Source organism: Ostrinia nubilalis, chromosome 1 (genome assembly GCF_963855985.1).
Source record: "Ostrinia nubilalis chromosome 1, ilOstNubi1.1, whole genome shotgun sequence".
Classification (NCBI taxonomy): domain Eukaryota; kingdom Metazoa; phylum Arthropoda; class Insecta; order Lepidoptera; family Crambidae; genus Ostrinia; species Ostrinia nubilalis.
In genome coordinates, this window is record NC_087088.1 from 2,637,516 (window position 1) to 2,659,187 (window position 21,672).

Consider the following 21,672-nt stretch of genomic DNA (forward strand, 5'->3'; position numbering starts at 1 on the left):
TTCGCCCGCGTGTAATTTTGTCTGTCACAGAAAAACTTTATCGCGCGCGTCCCTGTTTCAAAAACCGGGATAAAAACTATCCTATGTTCTTTCCCGGGACTCAAACTATCTCTATGCCAAATTTCATCAAAATCGGTTGCGAGGTTTAAGCGGGAAAGCGTAACAGACAGACAGACAGACAGAGTTACTTTCGCATTTATAATATTAGTTGGGATTAGTATAATTTTTCTTCTTTTGTATACAGCTTCATGGTACGAAGATTGTCATACGCTTCTCTTTCAAGAAATCTGTCTGGGTGCAGCAAAAAATCTAGATGCTTCTCAATGGCTTAAGGGTTTATCTGCTATCAGTGATAATTATCATTATAAATTGATAATTATCTCTGATAAAATAATAATTGTTTAGTTATAGATTTCTTTTTAAATGTTCTTTATCATATTATTTCTCCTATTTTCATTTTTATTATCATTTAATTGTACTGGTATATTTTTTTCACAAAGAAACAGGTACTCCGTTAAATACCTATTTTATTGAAATCCTGAAACATACATTTTCAGTGCAATACATTTAAAAGTAAGGTAAACTGTTATTTAGAACTGAAGACATGAGATATACAGTTGCCAACTGTTTGCTCTTCCTTGATACTAATGAATCATGAGTTTACTTCACCCATTATTGCCATTTCGAGAGGTTAATTTAATAAAGGGTACAGCTACAGTCAACTGTAGGTCAATCATGATGCAACGAGTTCTTATTGAGAGTCAACTGTACAGATTTTCATCATGAGAGAAGCGACTTCGTCCACTCTCCACCAGATGGCGCCCATCAGATAGCGACGATGCAAAAACGCATTTAGGAATAAATACATGAAGAATTTTATTGATCCTAGTATCAAACGAAAACTCTCAAATTGGGTTTTTTTTTCCCAAAATAGCAATTTGTGCTTACTGGGAATTTTTGTAATTGCCTCATTTTTCCGTTGTCAGATGGCGCCACAGTCGCTACTCTTGAACTGCCTCCATGACAAATAGCTATCTGGAGTGGAGCAGGACCCTCACATCGTCATAGCTCTTTCCTATGTTCAAATTATGATAATCCTTTCCTAATAATGTAGTCCTTAAAACAACTGGACCCATAGCCCCGCGAAGCTTTCAGATGACAAGTATTTAAGTCTTAATATGTAGGATTCATTAATCCTAAAAATTATTGGGGATGCCAACGCGTTTGGGATAGAAAGCTTAATTTTGATGCAATAACATATTTTTCTTTACATCATCATAATTTTTTGCCCACCATTGTTTACTCCTCTCTTAGTATGCTTCCTAAATTGCTACATTATTCTAATCGCTAATTATCGACGCTGATAAGGCGTGATCTTCAAACGTTATCGGTTACAGGCCATTAGCCTTTAATATACCAGTCTGACGATTGAATGAAGATAATAGGAAACCTCCTGTTTGGTGGTAAAGACAATGAACTGAAAACAGCGGGTGCCACCATGCCGGTTATTTATTTAAAGACTTTATTGCACACACATAAGAATGTTCCGTACAAAAAGGCTAGCTTAATGGTTAGAACTTGTAAAGAACAATGTTTAAATAAATAAATTAAATAGGTAAGTATTATCGCGTTAATCATGGTTTGATGATCCCGGAGTCATCTCCTCAGTAGCAAGACCCACATTGTCTCCCACTAGCGCCACTGCAGGTCCTGAAGCAAGCAACACCTAAAGCAACACTTGGTTTCTACACTATTCGGTCGTAAGTACCTACCTATTTTCTTCCGTATCTTCAGAAGTCGCATTTTCATTTATTATTCTTTTAATTCAGATTTTTACATTAGAATATCATTAGGGATTAAACTACAAGAAAGGAGATAGCATTCGTTAGTTCTTCGTCATACCTAATAGAATGAAAGAGATAGACTCAAATATCACTATTGCGTTTGATGAGAGAGAACAAAATAATCAATTTAAAAAATATTGATAAAAGTAGAGGGTAGTCTGTAGGTCTGTAGCTCTACCATGAGTTTACTCGAGTGGGTACAGCGCCCCTAGCGGTTAGTAGCAGAACTAAAAACGGTAGAAGTAGGATTGAAGTTGTGTCCAAGAAACGTCTCTTTCACTTTTATGATCTCCTAGTACATTTTGTTAGTGTGTCCGCCCATCGAAAAGGAGAAATAAAATTGTTCGTTCTTCGTTCCAAAAAAAACGTTTTCAAGTCACCTTTGTGATGTCACTTTGGCTACCAAAGTACCAGGAGCACATACATTATAAGGAGGTAGCAAAACTACGAAGTATGTTTATTCTGTGGTACGGATGTGACATCAACAAAGCAAACACTAGCACCTAATGCCTTTGTAATAGGTGCTATTTTACAACTGTACAAGTGGAAAAGAGATGCAACCATATGACTGGTGAGAAAGAGACAGGTTATTGTGGGCGGGGTCGGGGGTGGGTAGACAAACACTCCTTTCATTCTTATGCGCTCCTAGTACTATTTAAAAACTTCGTTACTTTTTAGTGCCAGTAGATGTCTCAGCACTCCCCCGTCAGACATACGTCATGCTCTTGATATATTCTGGGCGCCTGGTACTTTCTGTGACGTTTGTACGTTGAATCACCGCTTAGTGGCGCTTGTTGTTTGGTATGAATTTTAATTTGTTCTGATGTTAAAAATTGAAGTTATTTAATTTATTAATTATGCCTGCCTGATGGAACTTAACTCTGGTCTTTTCGAGGTACCTTACTTTGCTATTAGTGGCACTACTAGTGGAATACGTAATTTTCGAGATATTTGTAGATTGCAAGCTGTGTACTATTATTTAGTGGAGTGGTGTCCCCTTTTGGTCCCCTTTCCATTTACATATTTTTATATGAAGGAATTATTTGAGGAGTACCAAATTATTACGTTGTAGGTGCCGGAGGATGAGATTTTCAAGAGACAAAAACATTGCATATTTTTTTTTGTCTTCTGAATACTTCATTTTCATAAAATGTTGGTTTGGCACCTCTCATGGAAACAAATAGCGTTTGATAATGAAACAACGAATCAGTTTGTTCAGTTTATTCTTAACTTTAATGCAGACTAGAATAATACTCTTAGAAATGAGAACAACAATAGTTATTTCACATGTTACAGTGTACCTACCATATACCAGCATCCACAATAAAAGGCTATTTATTATCAGTGTTTCTCAATGTAAATAAATCTTATTCACAACAGCTAGCAATATAAAATTACATATCAGATTGTATACCTATTATATGTTAATAAATTGATTAATAAATTAACAAGGGATAGGTCGACGCCCTTTCCTGAAACTATTACATATCTCAATTACAATAAACGACTCAAATAAAGAACTATTAACTGTTAAATCGGAGCAAAACTTAATACAATAAAAATAATTAAAAGAATACGACTGTGCTAATTCAATATTGATTCATACTGTGATTGTATCTATTTTTATAGGATCAAAGTGAGCTTGCTACATAGTGTGAATTAGTTTTATACATAGAAGAGTCAGACAGTAAAATTATGATAGTACATTTTGTGAGTTTGTGCCTAGATCTCAAAGTGTAGCAAGGCTGCACTATCCAATATTGGCCATCGACAAAAAACTGCAAGGCCAATAGAGTTTTAGACTAAAATACAAATAAAGTATATCTAATTGATAGGGCCGTCGACCGTTGCAACTAAATCATAAGTTTATAGGGCAGCCAATTATAATGAAAGGGACATTTGAACAAGGAGTAGGTATTAAATAGTAGGAAGCGGATTACTTGAGTGGGTAGACTAATTTTGTGGCTATAAATAAATATTTTATACATAAATAAATACATAAACTCGTCCTCAGAGCGCTAAGCTTAGCTAAGAACACAGGAAATACATACATACAATATAATATAGGTTACATATGCTATAGCGACACTATAAAATTTACAAAATATGATATATCTTTGAAACGCTACACGAAATAATGCTTTTATTTATTAGGTACCTATATCGACTAATCAATTCTTTTTATATTGATCACCGTTGATCCGCGGTTGAGAAAATGGCGCGAATCAGGCATTTGATAAAGATGCTGACACGAACGATGCTGCGCGCCTGAATCACAATCATTTTGGGAACCTGGATGCTCTATCTAAGCTTTACACGTGTGACCTCTCCGACAGAACAACACTTCAAAATCACACGTCGATATTTATACATTCGATACTTGATATTTAGCTCAGAATCCTCAAATATGTTGTTTTGCCAAAGAAGTCTCGTATGAAATGGATTTGAACTATGGTGCAATGTCGACAAGAGAAACAAAGAATAGAATAACGCACACTATAAAAAATATAAAATATACATTTCGAATTCCTATGATAAAATATCTACCTAATTAATAAAATAAATATAATGTAAAATGTTGGAATGGCTCGATACAAGTGAAAACGTAATTAGAATATTAAAAATTGTTCTTCATTTAACAACAGATCGTAAAAACAACTAGAATAAAAAAATGGCAATAATAAAAATATGGCTTGAGGAAAATATTTTACCAAACAGATCCTAAAACTATAGTTTCCCGAACACTTCAACGTGGTCAATTTGGTTTGTGGAGTATTTTTACAATTTCAGCAACTGTTAAGAAATTAAACAAACTTTCGAGAAACTTCTAAAGAAATGTTCGAGAAATTGGTGGTATTCTTAAACCATTCAATCTTTCATATCGAAAACCAATTTTTACTAACACCATACCAATCTTTCTTCTACCAATGAAAACCATAATACCAAGGTCGTTTTACAACTAGGCCCTTTACAATACCGCTTATATTAAACATTTATTTAAAACTATTTAATATTCTCGGTAAAATGTGTCATGAAAAATTAGGAAAGGGGAAAAAATATTAGTAAACCATACAACAGACTTGACTGACAATAGTAAATACGAAACTATCTAAGCAGATATGAGTGGGTTGATATAATCATTCGTTAAATGGATTGTATATGTATACACATTGTCATGAGAATACGTAAGCCGATTTGGACTTGCTACCGTTAACGTCAAACAACCAGATGGATCCAATTCTGATATTATTCAATTCTTTCCGTCATTCTAGCAGGATTTCATTATGAAACTCTCTGTTACTAGTGTTCTTCTTCATTTATTGAAAGAAAAGAGATGGCTTACTTTTGAAAATAATGAACGTATCAGAATTGGACCCATTTAAGAACGTGATCAATATTATCCAGTGTCGAATCATCTCTTTCTGAATGTATGTGTAATCTTGACGTAGATTTTCGGACTTAAAACTAAAATTCGACGTAGCAAATACAAACCGGTGAGACGAAAGTTACAGAGTACAACTTATGACCTATCTTACCTAGCCACGTAAGCATATAAGCATTTGAAACTTGACATCACATAACTTAGTTGTTTGAGTATTTTTGTCAGCTAAGCTACTGTTTAGCTCTATTCTCGCCTTTAGTACAATATTTGTTATGTCCACGGTTTTTGGTAAGCAGCTCCCTGTAGATTTTCCTTTACATTATAGGTAGGTAATAACAATAAAGAACTAACTTTTGATATGAGGTCCTCCACAAGTGACGCATTTTCTCAAAGGAACTTTATCGTTCAAATTATTAAGAAAGAGGCAGTTTTACTGTACTGTATATTGGACAAAATAATCTTTATACAGAATACGACTGTACTGTACTATATAGAGGGTTGTCATGTATTGGACAACATAGTGGGTACCTCTATCTATAAGATGGCTTGTAAATACAGTCAGTACAGGTTGTTGCTATAATGTATACAGGTTGTTGCTATGTATACAGGTTGTTGCTATGTATACAGGTTGTTGCTATGTATACAGGTTGTTGCTATGTATACAGGTTATTGCTATACCATACAGGGTGTTTCCATACCGTATACAGGTTGTTGCTATAATGTATACAGGTTGTTGCTATGTATACAGGTTATTGCTATACCATACAGGGTGTTGCCATACCGTATACAGGTTGTTGCCATACCGTATACAGGTAATAACCTGTACCTGTGTAATAATAGCTATACCATACAGGGTGTCGCTATACCGTATACAGGCCGAGAACAGAGCTCGCGTGGGCGCGTATATGTAAGCAGGCACTTGTGGCGGCGGCGCGCGCGCTTAGATGAACACCGGGTTCTCCTGCCCGGTCAGCAGCCGGAACATCGACGTCGGCATCGTCTTCATTAGGATCTGGAATGGTAGTATTGTGTGATAAGTATGGTTAATAATAATTTGCCGAATAGACTATAATTTGTCAGGTCAAGTGCATTATATCAGAAAAGTTCTCGAATTGTAACCAAGTAGTGGTCTTTACCACTACGTTTCTTTAAACGAAAGACATAGTGGTAGGCAGGCATCAAAATCGGTATACCGATGATCTGGTTAAGGTTGTCGGAGGCACCTAGATGCGGGTAGCGGCCTGGTCGTTGTGGAAATCTTTGTCCAGCTGTGAATGACGGCGAATAACATCTTTAACTCACCCACAACTCGCGAGTTGATCTGAACAACGCCGCATCTTCACCGTGCAAATTAATTTTTAGCGTAACAGAAATCATCATACCAGCTTGACGATGGCGCTTAAATGGCACTTCGCCGTAGCTCGCGAGTCTTCGTCTGTCGCTTAAAATGCTAAAGCAATATTCTTAACGCACCTTGCCAACAGACGTGGCCAGTAGGTTGACGGCGCGTTTACGCTGTCACTCGCGCATCCTCATCCATCGCCTATATTACAAATGTAATATTCTTAACGCACCTCGCCCACGGAGGTGGCCAGTAAGTTAACGATACGCTCGTGCGGCACGGCGACGACGCTCTGCGAGTTGATCTCGATGATGCGGTGACGTCACGCTTTGCAAGTTGTCTCTCCAACTCGTCTCTTCTCTCCCTCACCCGCGTACAATGCTAAAGCAATATTCTTAACGCACCTCGCCCACAGAAGTGGCCAGTAAGTTGACGATGCGCTCGTGCGGCACGGCGACGACGCTCTGCGAGTTGATCTCGATGATGCGGTGGCCGACGCGCACGCCGCCGCGCTCCGCTATGCCGCCGCGGAGTAAGCTGCATATCTGCACACGTAATATGGATTTTAATCATTCAACTATTCTAGGACACCCTGTATACGATCCTATCCTGCGTCAGAAGCCAGAACACTGAACAAATCTAATGGTGCGCCGCCCTACCGGATTTTGAACGCTGTAAAAACCCACACCCGTTGTAGTTCGTGTAGTAGACCAAAGGGTTGAAAAAGACCAAAGACTAATTTGTTTTTCTTGAACTATGAGTAGCCTTTTTACTATGGTCTTCTATAGATTTCCAAAAGAAGAAACTTCACTTTTCAACCGACTTCAAAAAAGGAGGAGGTTCTCAATTCGACCCGTATGTTCTTTTTTTTTTTTTTTTTTTTTTTTTTTTTTTCTATGTTTGTTACGCGATAACTCCGCCATTTATGAACCGATTTGAACAAATATTTTTTCAGCGTATAGGTAATACCTCAAGGGTGGTCCCATTTAAATTTAATAATAAAAAAAACAACCCCCAAGGGTGGAAAATTGGGGATGAACTTTTTTATACGCAATATCTCCGCCGATTATAAACCAATTAGAACGATTACTTTTTTGTTGAATAGGTATTATCAAAAGGGTGGTTTCATGCGAATTTGAAGAAAATATTTCACCCCCAAGGGTGGAAAATTGGGGATGAACTTTTTTATAATATACATTAAGAATATGGTCTCAATGTATTGCCTACCTTCAGTGGTAACATCAAGGTGCAGGCAAACTTTACATGTTTCATAATCTTGGCACCGACTCCAGAAGTATCAATCATGGTATACCTACATAAATATTAATAATTCGTCCTAATAAATAAGTAGGTAATTAGTAATTATTATTCTACTTTTTAGTGTAGGTTTTTTGAAGTCGGTTTTATTTTTTTTTAACTAACAAATTATACAAACTTATATTTATGGTGGCTATTTATGGTGTTGCATGATTTTTAAAAGTAAAAAACATCATTACCCTAAGTTTGGAACCTACAATTTCCTTCATTTGTCCACATTTCAGTCGGGTACATGACCATGGTTACAGACTGATAAGCGTTTTCCTCATAAAAACTTGGGTATGTATTTACTAACCACACCATAATGACCATAAATACAGGCTTTTAAAGATTGTTTACTCATATAAATCTATTACAAGCTTCAAAGAGCATTTTCCTCATCAAAATCTACTTTATGGTGTTGCATGATTTTTAAAAGTAAAAAACATCATTACCTTAAGTTTGGAACCTACTTTTCTTCATTTGTCCACATTTCAATGGGGTACATGACCACGGATAATCATAAAAACCTGGCTATGTATTTACTAACCACACCATAATGACCATGAATACAGGCTTTTAAAGATTGTTTACTCATAAAAATATTTTACAAGCTTCAAAGAGAATAAGAATAATAAATAAGAATAAGAATGTCTTTATTCAGCATAATTATCATTTAAGGTATACAAAGCAAAAGTAAGTACATAAAAAAACATAAAAACAACAAACAATAAATAAAAACATATGCTGAATATTAGGCGCCCGCTCAGCAAAAATCGCGACATGACACAAACGTCATGCCGAGAAGTTGGTTTTCAGCGGGAACCAATGCGTGATGAGGGTTGCATGCAAGAGCATTTTCCTCATCAAAATCTGTTCGATGTACTCACCACACCATTTTGCACGCTGAACCCAAGCTGGTACTTGGTGTCGGGCCGCTTGATCTTGACTTCCACCACGGGCGCGCACGGTACCACGGTCAGTTTCACCACGGTCTGGTTCTTGGAGTTCTTGATATAGGTCTGACAAGTTGATAATGGCAGGCCGACAAGGCTCACGCCGTTGATTGCTATTATTTGATCACCTGTAAAGAAAGTCGTTGTGAGGCACAAAACATACGTAACGTACTAGAAGACTTCCTTTAATAGAGGAAAGTTTGAATTGTTATTAAAGGGATACGATAGATAAAAGTTAGACTTGCTTGTAAAGGGTTCAAGTGAACACCACAAGCACTTGAAGTGTAGCATTATTTAGAGACCGGCACATACCTACATGAATTAAGAGCCATTTATGCAGTGCAGCTGTTTCAATGGGCTAATACTACTTATTACTTGTTTGTAATTTTACTTTCATTTCCTGGGACCTAAACATATTACGTACTTTGCTATAGTTGTCGAGTGATGGAGTTTTATTGGCTGGAAAGGAGTTGCAATGGTAGAAACGATATGTGGATATGTCCTAAAAATATATAGTAGACATAGGCAATAATACTCAGTTATAGATCGTTTCATCCACGAAGACACGCCCCATTCTTCCGTTAATGTTTGAGTGTTATCGGTACACGCTAAATTATCCGGATGAAACTCCCCACACCTATACATAGATGAATTATGAAAACAAAATCTTACCTATATTCAGCTGCCCACACCTCGCCGCGGCACCGGCCGGCGCTAGATTCGCTATCACCACCGTCGGCAGCATGGAACCCCATCCCGACTCCACCACAACCACCCCCAATATCTCCCCCTTAGTCTTGGGCACCACCACTTCTTTCTGCAGTTCCTTCTTCGCAAACATCTGTAACTCGTCGCCGAATATCTCCTGGCTGTTCAGGACTTCCTGGTAGTCCATCTCTTTGACGAAGCTGTGGTCCTCGATGCCATTGGCTTTGAGAAACTCCATGTATGCCACTTGGAACGCTTGCCCGATCGATTGAGCTATGAATTGGGCCTGGAACGGGGAGTTAAGATTTGTTTTAGTCTTAAAAATACACTGGAAGAGCATTAATGTTTGTATTTAACTTATTTATAAGTTGGGTTGGTTGAATCTTTATTAAATCTATACTTGAGTTTGGGACATCGTGTCAATACGAATCTTTATCTCAATCTCACCCTATGGTTAGCAATAGCTTAAGATTTTCGATGTTATGACAAGTGTAAAACCGGCCAAGTGCGAGTCGGACTCGCTCACCGAGGGTTCCGTACAAACCTGCAAGGTTTACAAAGTTCGTTCATTACGACAATCGAGTCATAACTATGGTATTTTTATTGCAAAATGAAATTCATAAGTTTATATTTATTAAAAAATATATATTTTGTAATGTAACTAAAAATTTAAGGTTTTCGGAATTTTTCCTTCATGTGTGCTATAAAACGTTGCTTCATGCCAAATTTCAAGATTCTAGGTCGACTGGAAGTACCCTTTAGGTTTTGATTCCCTTGCGAGTACTTGCGAGTTTCAAAATATGCAGCTTAAATTGCTGTTTCTTTTGATTGCGTTCACATAGAAGTTTGATTTTGTTACAACTTAAAGGTATTATAGACTTGAGTATTTGGTATGAATTTCAATTTAATACCTCTACGCGTTTATGAGGAAATGGGTAGTAAGTTTAAAATTATTTAAAAAAAATATATTATGTGATGTAACTAAAAATTTATGGTTTTCGTAATTTTTCCTTTATCTATGCTATAAGACGTTGCTTCGTACCAAATTTCAAGATTCTGAGTTCACGGGAAGCACCCTGTAGGTTTTGATTCCCTTGCAAGTGTCGAAAATTTGCGGCATAAACGGCTGTATCTTTTGATTGCGTTGGCTTAGAAGTTTGATTTTTTCACAGCTTCAAGGGACAGTAGACCTGAGTAATTGATATAAATTTCAGCTTCATACCTCCACGCGTTCCTGAGAAAAAGGGTCTTGACAGACGGACGGACGGACAACAAAGTGATCCTATAAGGGTTCCGTTTTTTCCTTTTGAGGTACGGAACCCTAAAAAGATGAAAGCATCATATATCTGTTATGAGCTTACCTAAATTCTAAATAAACTCAATTAAGAAATATAAATGTTAAAAAACCATTTTTTCGCAGATCAATTTATTGCATTTGTACATACGTTTAATTGGACTAAGAATTTCATCAAAGCAAACTTCACATCCGGCTTATGCATTCACTTGTGATATCAGTTTTCATAGTTATTAGCACAATAACTTTAATTGGTAAAGTAACACAAACAACTTGTCACATTTTTAACTAAGCTGATAATGTTAACAAACACTACTGTAGTTACACTAAAAACTCGAGTTATTGAAAACTGCGAAGTCAGTCATCAAGAAAAATATAATTACAATTTTATTACTCAACCGTTAGCGCGGGTAAAAACATCACTGAAAAACCGGTAAACAAAACAAAATAAATACAAACAACTCATTGAAGCCAAACGTCTACATTTAGGAATGACACTAAACGAAATGTGCCTTTATCTCAAGAACACACAGACGTGATAACACGCGTGAACTGGAGCATTACCGCCAAAATGTTTTTCAAGTAGCCTCGAATACATTTGAATGTTATTTTTGACAACCGTGCATAATGTTGTCCACTGAAGTACACTCGGACTTAAAAATATGTAACTAAATGATCATTTAATTCAATCGCGCAGAACCCATCTGCGATTTTATCGATTTTCATTTGTTTTAACACTGAATAAGAAGAATTATTTGATTGAAGTTTCCATTTAATAGGTCAGGCTAATTAATAAAAACTAATCAAACTTGAGGTATAACATTTTTAGCACCGACTGTTCTAAAACAACAATCTTTTGTGCCCAACGAAAAATAGTTATTTACTCGTAATCGTCACTTTTGGTGCCTGCACTGTGCAGCACTAAGAAATTGACTTGGTTACCGCAACTAAATCAATTAACCTACCACTAATTTAGTGATTTATGTACTGAAAGTGACTAGAACTAACTGTTATATTACGTGGCTTACCTCCTCGCTTTCGAAAACGTGGCAAATCATCTTGGGCGTACGGTTCAATTTCGGTTGATCGGAGTCGGTTTCGTGAGGCACGAATCTTCTCCTGGCCATGAGCACAACTAAATCTCCAATATCAGCTATGTACGATATTGTCCTGAGGGCGTGGTCCATCATGATTTCCTTCAGTTCTGTGTTTAGGACCATAATCTTCTCTGTAGATATAAAAAGGTCCACTTCCGTACTTGGCTGGTTTTCACCTTCGGGAGCCTGGGGACAAAAGAAGTTTACTTTTAAAATAACGGTTGTAATTAAGCAATCAGGGTTGCCGTACTTGCCATATTTTAGAGTTGCCATTTTAGAAATTTTGCATTGAATATCAACATATTCAACTTACCAAAGCCTGATTGTCCGAGAGAGCAGTAAAAAATAGATCTCATTAATATACATTTGTTTCAAGTTTGTTTCTTAAAGATATTTAAGTTTAAGTAAATAATATTTACATGCGGCTAACAATTTAAGTGGTAGGTAATATCATTTCATTAATGCTAAAAAACTACAGCAAATGTAATCGCTAATATCTGAGCAGTTTTTTTAATTATTTCTATATCTAATAAACCGTATATTACCCCAGGGTATTATATTATTTACAGTCTAAATGATTGACCACTTAAAGCAATTTTCAACCGACTTCAAAAAAGGAGGAGGTTCTCAATTCGACCCGTATGTTTTTTTTTTTTTTCTATGTTTGTTACGCGATAACTCCGCCAATTATGAACCGATTTGAACAAATCTTTTTTCGGCGTATAGGTAATATCTCAAGGGTGGTCCCATTTAAATTTAATAATAAAAAAACAACCCCCAAGGGTGGAAAATTGGGGATGAACTTTTTTATACGCAATATCTCCGCCGATTATAAACCAATTTGAACGATTATTTTTCAACCGACTTCAAAAAAAAGGAGGAGGTTCTCAATTCGACCCGTATGTTTTTTTTTTTCTATGTTTGTTACGCGATAACTCCGCCAATTATGAACCGATTTGAACAAATCTTTTTTCGGCGTATAGGTAATACCTCAAGGGTGGTCCCATTTAAATTTAATAATAGAAAAAACAACCCCCAAGGGTGGAAAATTGGGGATGAACTTTTTTATACGCAATATCTCCGCCGATTATAAATCAATTTGAACGATTATTTTTTTGTTGAATAGGTATTATCAAAAGGGTGGTTTCATGCGAATTTGAAGAAAATATTTCACCCCCAAGGGTGGAAAATTGGGGATGAACTTTTTTATACGCAATTTTTAGTTTTTTTTGTGTTCACGCATTTGAAGTCGGTTTTATTTTTTTTAAAAGTTAATTATTTGTTGAATAGGTATTATCAAAAGGGTGGTTTCATGCGAATTTGAAGAAAATATTTCACCCCCAAGGGTGGAAAATTGGGGATGAACTTTTTTATACGCAATATCTCCGCCGATTATGAACCAATTATTTTTGGTCTCAGTGTACTGCCTACCTTCAGTGGTAACATCAAGGTAATAATTAGTTAACTAAAAAGCAAGAAATAAGTAAAATTTTATAAAAAAAAATAAAACAGGTGCAGGCAAACTTTTCATGTTTCATAATTTTGGCACCGACTCCAGAAGTATCAATCATGGTATACCTACATAAATATTAATAATTAATTCGTCCTAATAAATAAGTAGGTAATTAGTAATTATTTTTCTACGTTTTAGTGTAGGTTTTTTGGAGTCGGTTTTATTTTTTTTTATAATTCCTCAATGTTACTAGGCATTGAGTATTGTACAATAACTGTAAATAAATGCTAAAATTGGCGTTTAGCCGATAAAAGTGCTTTTTAGGTGGCAAGTTTTCAATAGGCAACGTGTTTTAAATCGGTTCGTTTCAGTTCAAGAAACATTTATGGGAAATATGAAAATTCTGCTCGGATTTTAAAGCATTTAGTTTTTTATACGTCTATGGTTTCTGTAAAGAATTGACTAAAATTAGTACTACTTTTGTAACTAAACAATATTTTTTCGTTTAATTATCCAAAAATTTTTCTTTGCATTTAGGTGTTGGTATTGTCTTTTTTAAATCTTACTTGAAAATCAGGTTATGAAACATCTTTCTTTCAAAAACCGGGGGTGGATTCACTGAGCAAGCTTTCAGCAAACGCATCAACACGTTCCAATGCAACTTCCTATCAAACGCTGTTACCGGCTAAACGCCAAACGCGTTCTAAATTCAAAAAAATACAACTGGCAGCCAAACAACCTTGATTTTAGTGACGGCCTCCTCAACCATGTTCTTTTTGGGGCGCCTCTTGCGCCGCCTCGAGTCCTCATCCACCTCGACCGATCCCAGGAAGGTCAGGCGGAACACCGCCGCCGGCGCCGCATACACGCCCGAGTACGGGCCTTCGCACGCCCACTGCGCGGATAAACCGGCTAACCTCCTTCGCTCTCACATACCACGTGACGTTCAAGTGTCAGTTTTGGCGCGCATTTGAGTTTTTTTAGCTGTGGCACCGCGGTTTTTGCCGAGTTTTATCGATTTTGATTTTGTTTTTTTATTTGCCTGGATTTATTATGGTCTTGATATTTTATTGGTAAAATTATTGTGTAAATACAAGTTATATTTCGACACGTTTTTAACCCGTACTGAATTTTAAAGCGAGTTTTAAATGTTTCAGATACAACGAAAGCTGAAGTTATCCAGGCATTGTTAGCAAATCTTCAAGCAGCGGTCCACAATAGATATGAAAGTTAAAATTTTAAATTTCAGCGCAAAAGCAAGCAACCAACTCCAATACAACACACTCAACGATGGTATGTGAGAAGCGAGCGAGCGATTCTCGTCATTATGAAAGCAGACCTAACGAAATATCAATCTTAACAATATTAAAATAGGGTTGGATTCCGTTTGTGCGTAGCCGCATAGTGCGTTACTGCGTACCGCTCGATTGTGTAGGCCACCGTAGCCGGTGTGAATCGGATCATGTTACATGCTAGTGCGTACATGAAAGTGCTTTGAATCAAAATGCAATCAGATATGTGGCAGGTACATAGTCGATCCAACGTTTATCCGTGTAAATATTAAGCGAGGCTATTTACGAAGAATGCTCTAATTTGCTATTTACTAAAGCTTGGACATTTCTGTTAGTAACAGTTGGTAAGGCAGAGCATTCTTCGTAAATAATCAATGTAACATTACGTAAATATTTTATTGATACGGCATGGTTACGTCTTACGATACGAACGAAAGCGCTTTTAAGTAACGTGGACCAAAGTACATACCGTAATTGAACATGCTGAATCTCAAATCTAGGGCAGCACAGGGCTCGGTAGCTTACCTTGACCTAGCTCACATTCAGGGTATAACATAATGGTAAAAGCATAGCGTCAAGCATAACAGTAAGCGACAGAACAAACAGTCCAAAGGAGGCTAGCCGGCCAGTACGGGATCCGACAATCTTCCTGGGTCAGGTCGAGGGTGAGGAGCACACTGAAAAAAATACTCTAGTGCCAAGTCAATAAGAGCAAAAACTGTTTGGCAACCCACAATTTTGGCTCAAAGGCTCGCACCCAGAGCGGTGGTCGTTTTCGAAATTTAAAAACGAAACATTCCATAGGGTAAAATCGGTGTCTCGATACTTTTTTTTCTAGTTCTAGCTTACATTACCAATGTTAGGTATACAAATAGGGATAGGATAAAAAGGATATCCCGCTAGCATTCTCAAAACACTAATTCCTAATGAGCATGAAATTACAATATGTACAGAATAAGGAGATGATGTGGACGGAAGTAATATAGTTCTGCGTGCAAAAGTTGTAAAAGAGCTATAGTGATAAGTCCAGTATAAAGTAAAGAGTTAGGTAGTTAGAAATTATTAAAGAGTAAAAATATTCTTAAACGATAACTAACTGTATCCTTGCCTTTAAAAGTAAAGAACAACTTTTTAATTCTAGACTGAAAATTATATTTAAGTTTAAGGTGGAAGAATTAGCTCAAATAGTTTGTGCTGGAAACGCAACAGCTGTGTAGTGCCATAGACCATAAGAGTGAGAGAGACAAGTAATTTCATGCTCTTATCATAACATCTACGAAAAAGACACATTTTACATTTATACCGATTCACACGGGCAAATGGCTTGCCATAGACAATAAATTGTGTAGGTATTTTATGAGAATGCATGTAGTATATTTATATTGTTAGTACATTGTGTATTCTGCTTTTAAATAAATCTATGATTATTCTATTAATACTTAATTATTCAGCTTAATTGCATTTTTACTATGGAAAAATACTCTGATTAGTAAAATGTTAGTTAGGCATTCATTATTATACGGTAAGATATTTCGAGTACTTTCAGTTACATATTTAAATGCATCAATTTATTCTAGAGCTTTAATATTTGGCTTATATTCATAAAAATCTGCTTTTACTAATTCAATAATTAACAATAAAAACTTTATGTCAACTATTTAAAGAAGCGGCTCCAAAATACTTCCCTGATGCACGCCAAAGTTTAAAGCTCCAGAACGTTGGTATTCCGCAAAGAACAGACGTTACCTTGATCCTGGAGACGGCTTCCTCTGCCTGTAGCATTCTTGTAGCCTTCGTAGGTTGACCCTCGCAAGCAAGTTGTGTCGAGCCCAGATACCGCGCACGGAATAAAACGCCTTCGATCAGAACTGAAGGTGCCCAGTCTGAAAAACGATCACAAACGTGTTTATAGATTGCACGAATAGGGCCCGAGTTCACCAAAGGACGGTTAATTTAAAACTTTTTTACGAAGCGAAGTCACTCAGGGCAAGCTAGTTTCATAATAGATCGCCTGCGCATTCATGGGTGAAACTGAGTAGGATTAGAAACAAACTTCTTATGCCCGGTTTAAATCGGGGTTATTCCATTTAGTGTAAAAAATATATTTGTAAATAAAGATTCGAAAACGCCTAAAGGCAAATTATTATTATTTATTAGTAAGACGCCCGATTAATCAAACAAGCACGTACTGGTGTGTGTTTTATACAAATGTCACGCGTACGTGTCCAGTCTTAAATAATTTCAAAATAATATATTTTCACGACAAAATGCAGTTTCAATTTAACCGTCTGTTGGTGAACTCTGACCTAACAATTACAAACGTGTTACACATGCAATTCAACAAAGTGTCAGACACAAGTGGTTATCAACAAGCTCTGATTCTAATGCGAGGTTCAGACTAGCAATATTTGCAGAAGTTGTCATCACTGTAAATCTTGCAGAAATTGGCTTGCCACATCTATTTCACTGGTAAACAGAAACAGCTTGCGGATGTCAACTTCTGCAAGTTTTATCACTAGTCTAAACCTCGCTTAAGCAGTGATATTTTACTGGCATTTACTTAGTGATTCATCTTGTAGTGTGTACATTACAATACATTGAATACACAATAGGTGTTGGTTAACATATTTATTTTTAAGGAGTATTTATAACTTACCAAGGAGACACGGACGAATCCGAACGCGGCATAGAAATAATAACATGTGTTAGTATCAGATACACATAATAATATTAACATAACATTCAAAGCTACGGTTCAGTAAAACGTAATGTTATGTTAAGAACTCACCTTCTTTGCTTTTACTACTTTTCTTCTTTCCATCTTTGTCCTGAAAAATGTAATAAAAATGTTTTTAGGATTTCGTAACGTGACAGATGAACAAGATGATTTAATTTGGGGTAAGAATCATGATAATTTGTTGTAAACTTTTAGTTTCGTAACTTGCGTTTGATTCGCTTTATGACTCTTTAAAGTTGAGTGGGTGGAAAATCCAATAATACGATTTTCATAGAATTATACCTCGGGGAGTTTTTATGCTATCGAAGTAATTCTTTCGCCATTTTTTTTAATATTGAGAGGTCAATCTTTACACCACCAAAATAAAATTTTGTCCGGTCCAGCCTTAAATTTTTTCAAGACTTTAGAAATATAGCTGTACCTTGCCATTGTGCAACGCCAGAGCATCGTCGTCGCGCGCATCGGCATCGTGCGCGTGCGGCGAGCGAGCACCCGACACGCTGCCTGCCGGCATAACCGTGCGCGACTTCGGCTTGCGCCAGCCCTGTGAGAAAAATGGTACATATTTATGCAAAGTCAGTTTTTGTTGTTGTATCTAAGCACTTAAGATATTAGGCATAAAGCCCGGTCCGTGAGCATGTAGACGCTACCCATCCTTATCGCTCACGCGTAATTATATTTCTGTCGCGACTGTGCGACTGGCACCCGCAGTGAGTGTGCGAGCGCGATAGCAACATAATTACACGCGAGCGATAAGGATGAGTAGCTTGGGGTCATTGGTCAAAATTCTATGTGCTCACGGACCAGACTATAGTTGTGTGCAGTTGTAATTGGTCCATAGATTTGTAAGTGATTTGTAGCTGTATTTTTTTACTAAATAAGTAGTATTCTATGTACTGTAACTGTGCTTATTAAATAATAAATAAAATAAAATAAATAAAGATGTAAGCTAAATATTGCTTTTTATTTATTTAGTAGGAATAACAACAGCCTATACATACACGCTGCTCGCCGGCATCACCATGCGTGATTTCGGTTTGCACCAGCCCAGCGAGAGAAATAGTACATAAGGAACGTACCTAAACTAAATAATGCCATCCTACTAATATTATAAATGCGAAAGTTTGGGTGTCATGATGTCTGGATGTTTGGATGTCTGGATGTTTGTTACTCTTTCACGCAAAAACTACTGAACGGATTTTGTTGAAACTTTACAGTATTACTGTTTATAACCCAGATTAACATATAGGCTATAATTTATGACGATCTGTGACATACTTAATTTCACGCGGGTGAAACCGCGGGCAAAAGCTAGTATCTAATAAAGGTAGCAAGAAGGGATGCAGGCCGCTACCAACTGGACAATAAAATCATTGAGGGAGGCCTATGTTCAGCAGTGGAAGTCCTTAGTTCGTCCTTACTTAGGTATGTCTATGTAAGACAAAAACAATATTAATAAACTCGTATTGAACAGTTATCTCTTTTCTCAATGTCAGTACAATACTTTTACCTAAGAAAGAGTGTTTGAATGTTTTTCACTTAATAAGGAGTATAAGTTTTCCTTTCCACGCATGCAAGCCTACACGTAACTTTAGGCATGCAAAAATGCACTAAAGAGCGCATAGGTACGAGGTAATCTTTAATGCCAAAACATCCTGTGTTTATCTATGACTCTATAAAACCAATGGTAAAAACCGACCTTTTTCTTTCTATCACGGTCTTCATTGCTATTTTCGTGTTGCACCTCATCCGTCGTACTTTGATTATCACTAGAGTCATCCTTAATAATCTTTGACTCATCACTTAAAGTAATTGAATCTTTATGCGTATCACTTAGTTCCAATTCACTGGGTTCATTATCGCACACTGTATTTTCACCCTCTATCACATTTTCAAGAGTTTTTTCTTCACATATTGTTTCAACATTTTCACATACGATTTCACTATCGTCTAAACACGGCACGCGTTCTTCTTCGCACATTGTGCGGTCATAACTAGGTACCTACTTTCCGTTGTCACGTCGTAAATGGCAATATTAGACATAAAATGCGAACGTCAATAACTTGCTATCACTTGGTCAACGGAGATAAGAGTATAAACATTAAACACACGGTAAGCACGGACGCGTTGAATGAGCACTGAGCCACCGCTCGACTGCCATTCGGCATAATGTAAACATCGCGTCAAAGACTAAACAAATAACGTTTTATACCTATTCAACGTAGCTTGGTATTTTATTGAAGTGCTATTTGTAAAACTAGTTTTGTGGAACTTATTGTAGGTTCTACTGATACGGTTTTTATTGATGAAATTGACCTATTTAGATTTAGGGAGCAGTGTTTGTATTTTATTTACATATACAATAAAATGACTAGAGCCACGGTTCACGCCTTGTACAAGCTATATTCAGTATGATGCAACATGATATCACTATCACTCATTCATAAAAACGAGCACACAACGCACACAAGAATGTAGGTTACGCCTCTACACTTATGATTGCATAATCTTTGACCGCGAAACTGCGATAAATAGGAGAGCAAGGTCTCATACGACTCGGCGGTGCGCGCGCGCCACATCTGACATTACGTCACAATGTGACTCATTCATAGAATCGTTTCACTCGCAATTAAATAATCATTTTGTTTTTAAATTAATTATTTTTTTGTAACATTTAATAGTCATTTAATACACGTTTTGCTACCAAAATTATTTTGTTAATAAGTTGCATTCCATCAACTAGTTTAAAGGTAGGTATTTATATTATGTTTTTTTGCGCAATTTACTGGTTTGACATCACCAACCTCATTTGGCGTAAGTTGTTATTATAGTGTGCCATAAGTCTGAGACTGAATTAAAATTTCAATGACCTGTGCCAAGTTTGGAGACAACTGCCATAAAGACTCTACTTTTTATTTGACACTTAGTACCTACTCTAGTTTCTTTTTATAGTTTTTTTTTTGTAATATACATTAGTTTAGAACTGTTTTCAATATTGAAGGATTAAATTATCGATTTTATGGTTAGATGATATGAACAACTTACTTTATCGTCAAAGAAGCCTTGATCGTCTGTTCTTTGCTGACCCAGCAATCTATCTGTCTCCAAGTCCGTGTCTGCTTCATCTGTAAATAGCAATCGGATATTAGTACAATTTTGTAGACCTTCATTCATTCAAGGATCTATAAGCAGGTATAATAGAAAATCAATGGTTTGGAACCTTAAATAACTTTCTCACCTTCATCACCGCTTGCTGGTTTCACTTCTACTGATTCCGTACTCTGTGCTGAAGATGGCCTTTTTCTGTAAGAAAGAAGACGTTTCTATAATCGGTCTATAACACCGGTCAACAAAAAAAATTTTTTTTTTGCGCATGGATTTTACTTATTATATTCTGATTATATAAGCAAATATATATAAAAAAGTGCGATTACAAATAGAAAATATTTGCTTTTTAAAAAGTTATAGCAATTTGAATTTTCCATCTTCATAGTAGAATGTCTCTAAAGATGCACGTCACATTCTCATTGGGATATATTTATAAATAATTATGGGGGCTTATTCGCAAGAACAAGGGGCACGCTTTCATCAAAATATAGTGGGATTTGAGAAACGACGTTACCAAGGCCAGTAAACTGAAAGTATGATAGGGTTAGATTTTTATGAAAAAAATCTTCTATGGAACATGACAGGAAATTAGAACTTTTCATTTTTAATAAATATTTGGACTCTATTTTAATTTTTCTCTTGTGAGAATGAATCTTAAATGGATGTTTGTTATGTTTTAATAATTAGGAAGAATGAAAGAAAGAAAGAAAAAGAAATATTTGGCAACAAATAAAATCATCTCTATGTTCATGTTTCATACATTCATTGATATGATTTTTTCTATTTTTTACACATAAAAGCAAATTCAGAAATTTTTTTTGTTGTTATTCTTGTTTCTAGATTATAAAGCAATAAAAATAAGCTATGCATAACCCGTGCGCAAAAATACTGTAGACAGTTGTAATCGGTGGGGGCGGTACGCCCCGGGTGCCAACCTATGCTACGCCGTCACTGGGGTTTAGTCACACGGGCATTGTCTGCTTTCCTTGAGACACTACTTATAGCGCCGGCGCCGGCGGTGGCGGCGGGACTTCGCACATTTTTATAGGCGGTCAAGCTGTAGATCCTGGCTACACAGGAGTTCAGCAGTGGGAACGAGAGGTGGGAATAGTCCTGTGCTTTCCTTGACGGTTATCGTGTTTCGTGGTTTAGTCTTGAATAGC

General features: G+C 36.5%; 1 protein-coding gene across 1 annotated transcript in view; it reads right to left on the reverse strand.

Annotated features, from left to right (window-relative positions):
* Positions 1–3,050: 3,050 nt before the first annotated feature.
* The window catches only part of LOC135079591 (protein lin-10-like), a 201,841-nt gene continuing 183,219 nt past the window's right edge, over positions 3,051–21,672 (reverse strand). The window contains exons 15-24 of the mRNA XM_063974252.1: positions 20,640–20,704; positions 20,447–20,526; positions 17,823–17,945; positions 17,453–17,492; positions 16,411–16,547; positions 11,851–12,105; positions 9,493–9,814; positions 8,755–8,948; positions 6,973–7,113; positions 3,051–6,238 (exon numbers count right to left, since the gene is read on the reverse strand). Coding sequence (XP_063830322.1) covers positions 6,167–6,238; positions 6,973–7,113; positions 8,755–8,948; positions 9,493–9,814; positions 11,851–12,105; positions 16,411–16,547; positions 17,453–17,492; positions 17,823–17,945; positions 20,447–20,526; positions 20,640–20,704 — 1,429 coding nt within the window. The 3' untranslated portion in view covers positions 3,051–6,166. The remainder of the gene's footprint in view (positions 6,239–6,972; positions 7,114–8,754; positions 8,949–9,492; positions 9,815–11,850; positions 12,106–16,410; positions 16,548–17,452; positions 17,493–17,822; positions 17,946–20,446; positions 20,527–20,639; positions 20,705–21,672) is intronic.